The sequence below is a fragment of the Lathyrus oleraceus genome, chromosome 5 (genome assembly GCF_024323335.1).
Source record: "Lathyrus oleraceus cultivar Zhongwan6 chromosome 5, CAAS_Psat_ZW6_1.0, whole genome shotgun sequence".
NCBI lineage: Eukaryota > Viridiplantae > Streptophyta > Magnoliopsida > Fabales > Fabaceae > Lathyrus > Lathyrus oleraceus.
In genome coordinates, this window is record NC_066583.1 from 157,964,218 (window position 1) to 157,977,896 (window position 13,679).

General features: G+C 36.1%; 1 protein-coding gene across 1 annotated transcript; it reads right to left on the reverse strand.

Annotated features, from left to right (window-relative positions):
* Nucleotides 1-7,196: 7,196 nt before the first annotated feature.
* Nucleotides 7,197-9,551, reverse strand: LOC127080030 (protein MAIN-LIKE 2-like). Its single transcript, XM_051020365.1, has 4 exons — nucleotides 9,394-9,551; nucleotides 8,583-9,292; nucleotides 8,408-8,498; nucleotides 7,197-8,323 (listed from the first exon to the last, which is right to left on the reverse strand). The coding sequence occupies exons 1-4, from the start codon at nucleotides 9,451-9,453 to the stop codon at nucleotides 7,250-7,252; spliced, it is 1,935 nt and encodes a 644-aa protein (XP_050876322.1). The 5' UTR covers nucleotides 9,454-9,551; the 3' UTR covers nucleotides 7,197-7,249.
* Between the last annotated feature and the right edge of the window lie 4,128 nt (nucleotides 9,552-13,679).

The following is a 13,679-nucleotide window of genomic DNA, read 5'->3' on the forward strand; positions in this document are numbered from 1 at the left end:
AAATTAACAACAATCCCGACAATGACGCCAACAACTTGATGACTTATCGACAAGTGTATCGATAGTATCACAATAATAAACAGATATTGAATTCACATGGACTACTATTTAACAAAATAATATTTGTACAAGTTTAGAAAGTAGCAACAGGGGGGGGGGGGGGGAGGTTTCGAGTTTTAATGCAAAAAATAAAAGTGGTTTTGAAAAAAAATGCAAAAACATGTAAAGACCTTATTTATCCCCTATTGATGTTTAATGCATTACATGAATGAGAAAGTCGTTATATTTCCACGGTGAATTAAAAAAAACCACAATACTTAATTCCTTGGTGTATAACTCACTAATTCCTATCAGAGGTCTCATATCCTTATTCAACCAATGTAAGTGAAATTAGGCAATACAACAATACGTTAACTCAAATGCCACTTCTAAAGGTCTCTTATCCTTATTTAACCAGCCTAAGTACATTTGTTTCTCTAGTTCTAATGCATAGACTAATGGCCAATATTTCCTATGCACCCATAATCAGATCAAAAAAGTATCTCACATAAAAAACATTCAGCATAAAAGGCAATTAAATATAAATATAACTTTAATTATTCATGTACTGACAAATTAAACATATATCCCAACAAGTTCAAAATAAGTTAATCATACAAAATCTAACATAAAGAAGTTTAACTACTCATAACGATACAATTAAATACCAAAAAATAAGATAAAGATTGCATATGAAAATCCTTAAAGAATGAGCCTCCAATGGCTTCCAATGCTCTCAAAATCACCCTCTTGATGCTCGTTACCGTCATTTTTAGTCAAAATTGCAGAATCTTTGAAAAGATGGCAAAAACCCTTTTTTAAAGCTGTCAGAAACGCGTTAGAAAAAGGCCCAAAAAGGTCTCATCGCGCACGTTTTAAGCAGTGGCGGAGTCAGATAAAATAATTTGGGATGACCGCTAACGTAAAATAAAGATTATAAATAAAATGTAAATAGTATTTTAAATAAAACATTAAAGTTAAAATAAATACAAAGTTAATTACTACAAATTTAAATTACATGACTTAAAACTACCTTAAAGTAATGCTTTACGTGTTCCGAGTGACTTGAAATCGTCAATAATTGACTCCGAACTAATGCTTGCACTAATCTCCCTTAAAATATATATTGTCACGCTATCTCCAAGAAACCCATCATCCATCTTGTTTCTCAACTTAGTCTTAATAAATTTCATTGCTGAAAAAGACCTCTCAGTTGTGGCCGTAGAAACGGGAAGAGTCATGATAAGACGAAGTAGTCTATCAATTAAGAAGTAAGTTTCAGTCTGTCCAGATGCAACCAAACATGAACATAGTTCTTGAATAGTTGATAAATTATTCAAGTTTGATGCTTGATGAGCAATAAATAGAAAATGTTGGAGTTGAAATTGCAAATTATTCTTCTCTTGATCACTAAAATCCATAGGATAATATTTTTCAACTAAAGAACAAATAGTATCAATGCTAAAAGCTTTATATCCATCCTTAGGAGATAAAGAACAAGAAAGAGTTAACAAATCCATTGCCTGCTCACTGAATCTGCTATTCAAGTCTTGTAACTGTTTGTCAATGGTAGTGAAAAAGATTTCAACTTTAAAGTAATGTTGAATTGTGACTTGATTCTCTTCAAGACGGGAGCGTCCAAATCTTGTTGTTGAATGAACATCATTAAGATCAAGAATCTCAATACCATGCTTTTCACAAAAAGATACCACTTTAGTAAACAATATATCCCAACCATTTTCTCTCAAACCTTGAATAAGATGTTTTGTTGAACGAACCAAGTTCATAGCATTAACTACATCTTGATTTTTTTTGTAAGGCTTGACAAAGCATATCTGTTATTGCCATGATTTCTTTCATCAAGTACAAAATAAATATAAAATCAAATGCCTTCAAGTAATTGTAACGACTATCTGCATCCCCACGTGTAGCATAACTCCCTCTATCTTTTGCAATTTTTTTAAAAACTAAACAAGTTGCTTCATACATGTTTATCAAGCTAGAAATTGAATCGTAATGTGATCCTCAACGAGTATCTCCAACTCGTTTCAATGTACCAACTTGATTTGCACCTTTACCAGTTACAATCTCATCAATCTCTAACAAATAAGCAATTTCTTCTAATTGGGCAGCTTGTAACTCATCATGACGCTTTGTAGAAGAACAAACAACATTCACAACAAAGATCAACTTCTCAAAAAATTTATGAACTGGTTTGACTTCTCTTGATGATGTAACTAATGCAAGTTGCAATCGATGAGCAAAACAATGAACATAGTATGCATAAGGACAATCCTTCATAAAGAGGGCTTGTAAACCATTCCATTCTCCTCTCATATTGCTAGCACCGTCATACCCTTGGCCACGAATGTTAGAAACATCAAGGTTATGTCGAGAAAGTATATCACATATTGCTTCCTTAAGAGTTAAAGATGTGGTGTCTTTAACATGTACCACATCAAAAAATATCTCTTGTATTAAACCAACTTTATCAACAAATCTTAATACAAGAGCCATTTGTTCCTTTTTTTGACTCATCACGAGCTTCATCAACAACGATACAAAATTTGGAATCACCAATTTCCTCACGAATACTCTTTTTCACCCTATTAGAAAGAATTTACAAGGGCTCTTTTTGAATTTGATGTGAAGTATACTTGCAATTTTGTGGAGCATTTTCCAACACAACTTTTGCAACTTCACCATTGTAGGATGCTAAAAGTTTCAATAACTCAAGAAAGTTACATTGATTTCTTGATTTGTTACTTTCGTCGTGACCCCTAAAAGCACAAGCTTGTAGTGTTAACCAACGAACAGTGTCAATTGAAGTCTTGATTCGTAACCGATTATTCATTCTTTGACTTGAACTTTGCACTTGAATAACATTTCTAATATGACCATCTTGATTCAACAAGTCTTGACAAGCTTTCATTGCATTGTTGTGTGGTGAGCAAGGATCTTTCCCTATGTGTTTAAGAAAGGAACAATGTTTTCCATTCCTAACTTTCTTCCAATTTCTAAAACCCATAAAAATCAAGACAAGTAATCCGGGACGTCCACTTAGTTTTTTGCTAAAAAGGTAACATGGTAAGCAATATGCGGCATCTTCAGATGGTGAATAATCTAACCATAATGGAAATATGCTAAGCCAAGTATGTTGAAACCTTCTCGGATGATCCTCGTTACCGGACAAAGGATAGTTTTCTAAATGAATTTGATATGGACCCCATTTTAGATAAACTATTCGTATTGCATCCACTTGATTTGATGGATATTGCCAAATCGGAGGACGCTTTCCAGGATCGCGTTCCAAAGAATTTTCAAAACCATGATGCTCTTCAATTGTTGGATTCTCAAGAACTGTTTCAGATTCGGATGTCGGGATTATAATTTCTTCATCTATCTCTTCTCTTTCAATTTCACATGCTTTCCTTTTGAAAAAAGAATCAATTTTCCTATTATTCATCTTTACTCTTCCTATAATATCATATCAGATCCAAAAATCAATTTAGAGAACATAAAAATTAAAAGAGAAAAAAATTAATAAACTTAATTAATCAACTTTAATCCGTTTTCAAATACCGGTAACTTCACTATTAGAAATTAGCAACAAAAATGATTAAATAAACCTTATTACAGTATATAACTATATTTGTAAATTACAGTGTTATGAATTGGCTTAATAAACCTCATATAGCTTATTTTAGCACATCAAGAAAGAAGAACCCTAAAAATCTCAAAAACACAAATCAAGCAATCACTTTAATTTGTTACTTTTTATAAAAGAAGAATGAATAAAGTTTTTTACTTGTTAGATGTCGATCACTTTAATCTGTTCCGATTCCGGTGCCGGTAGCAAACCCATATGAGAAAGAAAGAAAAAGTAGGAGCTTTTTACCTTATCTGTATTTTAATCTAACTTTGAATGAAAAATAAAAAATAAAAAATAATTTTAATTTAAAATAAGGATGTTTTAGTAATTTAATATATATGAATTAAAAAAAAATAAAAAGTTGAGGGGTGGCCGTGGCCTTCCCACGTCCCCCCTCAGTTCCGCCACTGGTTCTAAGATACACTGCACGCGCGATGCAACTTACACACTCCTATCACGCACACAATGGCGCAAGATGTTGCATGTGCTTATTCCAGTAACTGCATTGTTTTTGCTAATTTTTCATCAGATTTTCACTAAGTCTTTATTTCTTCATACTTATTGATTTTTGCATATTTCTTTGGTCTTTATTCTTCATTTTTTTCTTATCTTTGACGTGTTTTTCTCCGTTTATTTGACATAAAACATGGAATGACAACATGTCGTCACTCTTATTGCATGACAAACCTCCAACTCGGTTGAATCTTTGGCATAAAGGCATTCTCGGTAACAAATATCAAACTTGTTGTATTTTCTACTTCAATCATTGCGAAACACTTAACCATTTATTCTTCTCCTGTTGTTTTGTAAAATCTGTCTCGACCGATTTATTTACTTGATTGGTTTAAGCCATCTCTAAGTGATTGGTTTAATAGTCCCCTCTCTTGTTTACAATTTGTAATTTGACCCCTCTTTGAATTGAATATCCCTTATACTCTTGATAATTCAAATTTCTTATATATATATATATATATATATATATATATATATATATATATATATATATATATATATATATATATATATATATAAATTTTTATAAAACCAAACATTCTCCTTTCTTTACAAATATTTTTCAAAAAAGTCTTGTATAAAAGACATTTTTTTTTATAAATATTATTGTTGAATTTTACGTATTTGACAATACTAAAATATAATAATATTATTTTATAGAGATTAAAGATAGTATACTAAGAAGATAAAATGGTTCTACATTATCATTATCATTGTCATCTAATAGAGATTCATGATTAAATTATATCACATAATTAATTTAAAAATATCAAGTGACTTTGAGAATACATAATAGTAATTGATTGATAGTGAAAAATTATTTTGTACCGTCAAAAAATATCTTTTTTTCTCTATTTTATAATCTTGTGAACATTTTTTTTTGAAGAGATGATTTTTTATTTATTTTAAACATATTTACAGTAATTTTTTTATATAAAATGTTTGGAATTTCTTAAAATATATCTGAACTATTCTATTTTCAATTAAATCTATAAAGCATATCAAAACAATGTCAATTTTTTTTTAAAGATTTTTTAAGAATAATAACTACCGAAAAAAATTAAAATTAATATAAATTAATCAATTATTAATTTGTTCAAAATGGTGATTGATATTGAATTTAATAGAATTTACTATGGTTCAATTTTTAATAACTACAATTGAGAGAAAACTAGAATCACTCAATCCTAGAATTAACCTCAAACCAAACATCAAACCAAATTAGGCGGTTCAATGGGTTAGATAGTAATAGTGAAAAAAAAAATCAATTTATATAAATATTGGGTTGACTTGAAAAATAAAATGGCTGCTAGATGTGATATTTGTCTAACAATAGTAAAGAGGTGATATCTTATCCAACCTAACAGACAAAGACTCACTGTGTCATAAATGCTAGATAAGATCCAATTTATTTTCTGAGTCAACAATGGAAACTACTCCTACTAACCGATTATAATTTTATTTTAAAATTAAAATACTACATATTCAGGATTTTTTACTAATATAACCCAACTTTTTAAATTATTTCCCAAAATAACCCAAGTTTCAAAAAATTTCCCAATCTACCCCACCTTTAATAGGGAGGCGCCAATTGGATTGGCGCCCCCTCTTAAAAATTACAAGGAGGCGCCAATTGGATTGGCTAGGGCACCTGCCCTAGCCAATCCAATTGGCGCCTGTGTGTATTTTTTAAGAGGGGGCGCCAATCCAATTGGCGACTCCCTTAAAAAAGCCTCAAATGAAAAAACTTCCAACATGAAAGTTGTAGATCTTTTCAAAACAATGAATTTGGATATAAATTTTGCAACATTTGGATTTTTTTTGAGAAAGTTATGGGCAGTTGAAGTTGGACTTCTGAGTTTTTCAACTGTTGTCTGACCTATAATGTCTTGTATTATTTCATGTGTTTCTTTTAGAGTTATGAATTTTTGTCCAACATAACATTTGAAGTAGACATATTAAATTTTCCAATGCACTTGGTCCCACCTCAAAATAATTAAAAATGAGTGAGTTATGTCCCTGCGAACTTGACCCAAAATTAGGGTTTCTGTCAAAACAAGTGTATGTGAACTTTGCCAAAAGGGACCAACTTCAAGCCCTTTAGTATGAATGATAAAATCCTCAAATGACAAAACCTTCAACATAAAAGTTGTATATCTTTTCAAGATAATGAATTTGGAGTAAAGGTTTGCATCATTTGATGATTATGAGAAAGGTATGGGCACCTGAACTTGGACTATTTGACATTATAACTGTTATCTGAGTCGTAATGTTTTGTATTATTGCATGTGTTTCTTTTAGGAATATGAATTTTTGTCCAACATAACATTTGAAGTAGACATCTTAAATTTTCCAATGCACTTGGTCCCACGTCAAAATAATTAAAAATGAGTGAGTTATGTCCCTGCGAACTTGACCCAAAATTAGGGTTTCTGTCAAAACAAGTGTATGTGAACTTTGCCAAAAGGGACCAACTTCAAGCCCTTTAGTATGAATGATAAAATCCTCAAATGACAAAACCTTCAACATAAAAGTTGTATATCTTTTCAAGATAATGAATTTGGAGTAAAGGTTTGCATCATTTGATGATTATGAGAAAGGTATGGGCACCTGAACTTGGACTATTTGACATTATAACTGTTATCTGAGTCGTAATGTTTTGTATTATTGCATGTGTTTCTTTTAGGAATATGAATTTTTGTCCAACATAACATTTGAAGTAGACATCTTAAATTTTCCAATGCACTTGGTCCCACGTCAAAATAATTAAAAATGAGTGAGTTATGTCCCTGCGAACTTGACCCAAAATTAGGGTTTCTGTCAAAACAAGTGTATGTGAACTTTGCCAAAAGGGACCAACTTCAAGCCCTTCAACATAACAATAACAAGTCCTTGAATTAGGGTTTTTGACCTATAAATTTTTGTTTTATGATATGTGTTTATTTTAGAATTATGAAAGAAACTTAATGTTTGGAGAATACACAAAGATAAATTTGACATAATACGAATTGATATTAATAAAATTTGGATTTTACACAATGAATCCTAATGGTGATGACCGGGATCACCTAACCGACCTCCGGTCCCACATCCCCTAGCTATCCTAACCCTTGGCCCTAACCCACGTTGACGATTCTGAACCGGTGTTTGTTCATCTGATGGTCCAGGAGCGTCATTACCGCCTACAGGAGAAGATCCGTTGAGGTATGCAGCCAACTCAGCATAGTCTTCAGTATTCAATGATGGTGTACCGGCGTAGCTGAGCTCATGACCCATGCCAGAGAAGTTGGGGTGTGGTTGACTCATGGATGGGCGACCAGGACGGTTGAAGGGGGACATGGGTGACAATGATGGGTCTAGGAAAGGTTGGAAAGGTTGTTGGGGTGTTTGGAAGAGATATGGTTGTGGGATGTTTTGGTATTGTGATGTTTGGGGTTGTTGGCTACGGTAGGTGATGGGGCGGTTAGTGTTTTGGGTAAGGCGACTTTGGTAGGGTGATGGTGTGGGTGCGAAGCGATGTTCGGTCGAAGGTTGATGGTCCATTTGTTGGTGGTGGTATGGGGGATGTTCTTGGTTTTGGGGTTGGGTGAATGGCATATTTTGGTTGTATGTTTGTGTGTTTGTGGAACGGAAAGTTTGTTGGATAGGTGGTTGTGAGTAACCGGGCTGAGAATGTTGTTGGGGGTTAGATGTTGAGGCTTCTTGTGTGTAAGTTGTCTGGCGTGGGTCGTAGAGGTACATATCATCGGCGATGAATTGAAATCCAACTGATCTATACCAAGCCATATAAGTACGACTTGGTTTTACCTCATTTGGCATGACTGCGTCAGTTAAGACATGGTCATGACGGTGCTTCCACTTGCGACACTCTGATCTTGCGAAGGTTTGCCAAGGGTTGTAGTTCCATTGGTCGTTCACTTTGCGCATATGCCATTCTCCTAGGCTAGCTGGGGGATCTGGGATATTCTGGACCATACCAAACTGCAGCTTCACACGATCGGTGTTGTGCAGCTCCACTGTTGTGAACCGTATTATCGGTGCGCATGTTGTCCATACGGCTGCGTCTTCAGGGTTGATCTGATGCTCATGTTCCATATTAAGGTATGGACGCCAAATGAACTGAAATGTTAAAGACAATAGGATTTAAATGAATGTAGAAAAAGTCAATATAATATGAAGAAATAATGTAATTATTTTGCTTACGTCTGTCGGTCGAAGGTGATCCAACAGGTTGCGATATTGAGTAATACAGTGTCTCGGACATCTGCTGTAATTCATACCGCGTGCCGACCATCTACACCAAAAAGTTTAAAAAAATTAGTTATGGGTAATAAACTGTAAGGAAGGAAGTAAAGACATAGCAATTTAAACAACTTACTTTTTTGCATATGGAAAAGTGAAGGGGTTGCTATTGACCGGTGCTAGAGACGGTAGTCTTGACCATCCCCATGCTTGTAGCAAAACAGCACATCCAGAAAATGTAGAAGTATCTTTGTGGCAGTTTTTGCACAAAGAACTATAGAGATAGGCTAGACATGCGGATCCCCAACTATAACTACCTATTCTATCTATATCTCTAAGTAAAGGTAAGTACATAATATGCATGCTAGAACCACTACCTTCGGGAAATAAAAAGGATCCTAGTAACAACATAATGTAACACCTAGTTTTGATGATTCGAGCCTCTTCGGTAGAATGCTCATCTAAATAAAAACTATTATAATATGACTTTAGGCGAGATAGTAGTATACCTTGTCCCCTAGCATTATCATCTAACAAATCAACGTTTAAAAGCTCCATGCAAATTGAATTAGGAAAGTTGGTCTTACCATTAACGGCTTTGCCTTCTATTCGTAGTCCTAAAAGCATGTAGACGTCTTCTAACGTCACGGTACACTCACCGGTTGGAAACCAAAATGTGTGTGTCTCTGGCCTCCATCTTTCGCATAAGGCTAGAATGAATTTGTTATCTATAGACCAAGACATAATTTTGCTAAGGTGACCAAAACCGGCGAGTTCAACATAAGGTTGAATCATCGGGTCCATGTGGACAAATTCGTGGACTCTAGTGCGAAACCTTGAGACCTCCTATAATAGAAATAATGAAACACATGACTAAGTCGGTATTTCAAAATAAAATGGGGTTGGTGGAGATGAAACATAAAAAAGAAGTATAAGAAAAAACTTACGTATGTTGCGATGTTTGCAACTGTTCCTCTGTGTGCTTCGCCCATTGTGAGTAAAGACATATTGTTGGGGAGTTAGTGTAGATGAAAATGGAAGATTTTGTAGAAGATGAAATTGTAACAGAAGTAATGTAGATGAAGTAGTGAGAAATGTAGATGAAGTAGTGAGAATGTTGGTGTGAAAGAATTGGTGAAGGAGTGAATCAATTTATAGGCAAATGGAAGATTGCATGAAAAATTGTGTTTGCATGGTGTCTCCACCTCATTTGGCGACCATGTACATTATTTAGGAGGGGGCGCCATTCAAATTGGCGACACCCTAGGGCACATGCATGCAAGCCTAGTTCTGAATGCTTGGTTTCAAGGACTGACTAAGGGGGGCGCCATTCAAATTGGCGACCATGTGCAAGTCCTAAAGGTAGGCGCCAATCCAATTGGCGCCACCCTTTGCATGCTCAACACGTGGCATTGCTGTCTCCTGCATGCTGAACAATTCACTTATGGATGGCTTGCATGATTGACACATCATCTCTGACCATCTTAGGTGTCCGACACGTGTCTATCTTGTCTCCTGTATGCTGATGACTACCTTCTTGATAGCTTGCCTGGCTGACACATCAACTCACACTGTCTTGCAGGATTGACACATCATCTCTGACCGTCTTAGGTGTCCGACACGTGTCTGTCTTGTCTCCTGTATGCTGATGACTACCTACTTGATAGCTTGCATGACACATCAAGTCACACTGTCTTACATGACAGACACCTCATCTCTGAACTAGCTAGCATGCTTGACACATCAAGTCACACTGTCTTACATGACAGACACATCATCTCTGAAATTACTTGCATGCTTGACACGGTATCTCAGACTAGCTTCAATGTGAGACATTAATACCATCTATTTAAGTGTCTTACTATCACATTCATCTGCACTTGCAAAATACTTTTCATCTCCAAAATACTTTTCATCTTCACTCACTTTCATCTGCACTTGCAAAATACTTTTCATCTCCAAAATGTCATCTTCATCATTATACAGTATCAACGTTCACTGCAACGGTGAAACTTTTGAGTCTGAGCTTCATGGTTTTTGTTTTAGAAACACTGATACCATTAGAGTTTCGATGAAGAGAAATGCAACCTTTTTGCATTTCAAAAAAAGAATACAATCCTTTATACAGGGAGGTATTGTGTCAAGGATGACATATCAGAATCCTATATTTTTTGAGAATGGTCAATGCAAGTTTTTCCCCCTAAAGATACGAGACGATGAAGATGTGCAAAGCATGTTTCTTAGTCATGAACATTCAGGCATGGATTCTATCGAGTTGTACATTACTCTACAACCATGTATACCGTCTCAACAGTCTCAAGTAACATATCAGGATCCAGCTGGTGGAGATGATGCAGATGATGCACAATGCTCAGGTGAACTCAACCCAGAAGCAGAAGTAGAGGTCGACGTTGTTGATGAAGAAGAAGAGGAGACTGAGATACAGGTTGATCACATCCTGAATAACGACGATGAAGATGAGGCTCAACCACCACCAATACCTCCTACTCATGTCTATATTCCTCCTCAACATATGACAAATATGGATCTTCACGATGATGAAATGTCCGACAGTGTCTTCTACAATCCGTATCCGAGACCAGTAGGAGAATTAAAGGTGGGAGACATGTTTCGTACCAAAGAGGAATGTGTCTTGGCAATCAAAAAATATCACATGAACAACTTTGTTGACTTTACGGTTAAACGCACTGATTCAAGAAGGTATGTTATTGAATGTTGTAACATGCTATGTAAGTTTCGTTTGGCTGCATCTTACAAGAAGAGAAATGACTCTTGGGAGATCGCTTCAATAGACCCACCACACAGTTGCGTCGCAACAACCGTTGCACAAGATCACCGTCAACTGAGCACAACATTGATTTGTCGAGACATTCTGCCATTGGTAAACAAAGACCCATCAGTGAAGGTGAGTATAATTATATCACATATCCGAACAACATATAATTATACTCCATCTTACAAGAAAGCATGGATTGCGAGGACAAAGGCTGTTGAGCAGGTTTTCGGCAACTGGGAGGACTCATTCAAAGAATTACCACGATTTTTATGGGCACTAAAAACTTATGTCCCAGGAACCGTGGCAATTCTGGAGACAGTGCCAGCAATGATGCCAGACGGAACCTGTGCTATAGGTAATAGAATATTCCACCGTCTCTTTTGGGCATTTGACCCTTGCATCAAAGGTTTCGCATTCTGCAAACCTCTCCTGCAAATTGATGGCACTTGGTTATACGGAAAATACAAGGGTACGTTGCTCATGGCAGTTGCACAAGACGGTAACAACAATGTATTTCCCGTTGCCTTTGCTCTTGTTGAAGGTGAAACAGCTGCTGGATGGGGTTTCTTTCTTCGACATCTCAGAACGCATGTCGCACCACAAGCCAATCTATGTCTGATTTCTGATAGACATGCTGCCATCGAAAGTGCCTACAACAACCATGAAAACGGATGGCATGATCCTCCTTCTACACATGTCTACTGTATCAGACACATAGCACAAAACTTCATGCGTGCTATAAAAGATAAGAATCTTCGCAAGAAGGTGGTGAATGCTGGGTATGCTTTAACTCAACCGTCTTTTCAATATTATCGTGATGAGATTCGACTGTCTAATGAAGATGCGGGGAGATGGATAAATAACATCCCAGTAGAGCAGTGGACAAGAGCATTTGACGGTGGTTGTCGATGGGGCCACATGACAACAAACATTGTGGAATGCATGAACGGGGTTTTCAAAGGAATTCGAAACCTGCCGATAACCGCCTTGGTAAGATCAACCTATTATAGGTTGGCTTCTATGTTCGCAACCAGAGGCGAAAGATGGAGTGCAGTGTTAATGTCTGGACAAGTATTCAGTGAATGTTGCATGAAGGTCATGAAAGAGGAGAGCATCAAAGCTACGACACACGCTGTAACCGTGTTTGACCGTCATAGACAAAATTTCAGCGTCCAGGAAACAATGGGCAACAGCGAGGGGAGACCAAATTTAGCCTACGCTGTTAGACTAAACACAAGTTGGTGCGATTGTGGAAAATTTCAGGCCTTCTGCATACCTTGCTCCCATGTCATTGCAGCATGCGCTTATACTCGTCAAGACGCTAACACCTATTTATCTGATGTGTACAAGGCCAACACCATCATGAATGTATATAGTCGAGGCTTTTCAGTACTACCCATGGAGGATTACTGGCCTCCATATGAAGGAGATATTGTTTGGCACAATGAAGAGATGCGTAGAAAGAAGAAAGGAAGGCCAAACAGCACACGTATAAGAACAGAGATGGATTCCACAGATAAAATGATAAGATTATGTAGTATCTGTCGCCAACCAGGACACAACAAAAACAACTGTCCCAATCTAGGAGCATCATCTAGATCTTAAGCTTATTGTAATATGATATCTAGATCTTAAGCTATTTGTAACATTGTATCTACATCTTATGCTTTTTGTAACATTGTATTTCTGTAACAATCAATCATTATATATCATTAAGTTCTTGTTACAACGAGTTTCATAACCAACATCAGTACAAAATATCTGAAAACATAATTAATTCTAACTGATTACAACAATCAAATTAATGTCGTCTCGACCGAACATCATTTCCCTAGCATCCTTATCAGTCCTCATTCGCACCCAACCAAAGATACTGTCAAGTCTCTCAATACTTCTGATTTTTTCCCCTTCTGGTATCTTCCCGTCTAACCATCGAACCAGCTCCCTCTTCAGTTGATCTAACGTGGTGATGTTCCAAAACAGCATCACCAATTGAGGTTTGTCTCTCGCATAAATCACCTTACCGTATCGGCGACGAACACCAAACATGATAGCCAAATGATTATTTGAGTTGTGGAACAATAGGTCACACAACGCATCTATTTATAATACAAAAAAGGCATTTTATGATGGACTCGGCAATTGAGTTGGCGCCTCCTTTTAAAACATACACATAGGCGCCGATTTGATTGGCTAGGGCACCTACCCTAACCTAGGGCACCTGCCCTAGCCAATCCAATTGGCGCCTCCATTCAAGTTTTAACAACAGTCGCCATATGAACAACTTTCATGTTCATGAAAAATCCATTTGAAACTTGGAAGCTCATCATTAATTTCAGAACATTATAGGTCATTCTGACAGAAACCCTAATTTTGGGTCAAGTTCGCAGGGACATAACTCACTCATTTTTAATTATTTTGAGGTGGGACCAAGTG

Bases quoted from the DNA above. Each gene is read 5' to 3' on its own strand.
- LOC127080030 (XM_051020365.1), bottom strand. From the start codon at position 9,453: ATGTCTTTACTCACAATGGGCGAAGCACACAGAGGAACAGTTGCAAAC. The intron at 9,293-9,393 runs GTAAGTTTTTTC...TTTCTATTATAG, and splicing joins TTGCAAACATCGCAACATAC to GAGGTCTCAAGGTTTCGCAC. The intron at 8,499-8,582 runs GTAAGTTGTTTA...TTTTTGGTGTAG, and splicing joins ACTTTTCCATATGCAAAAAA to ATGGTCGGCACGCGGTATGA.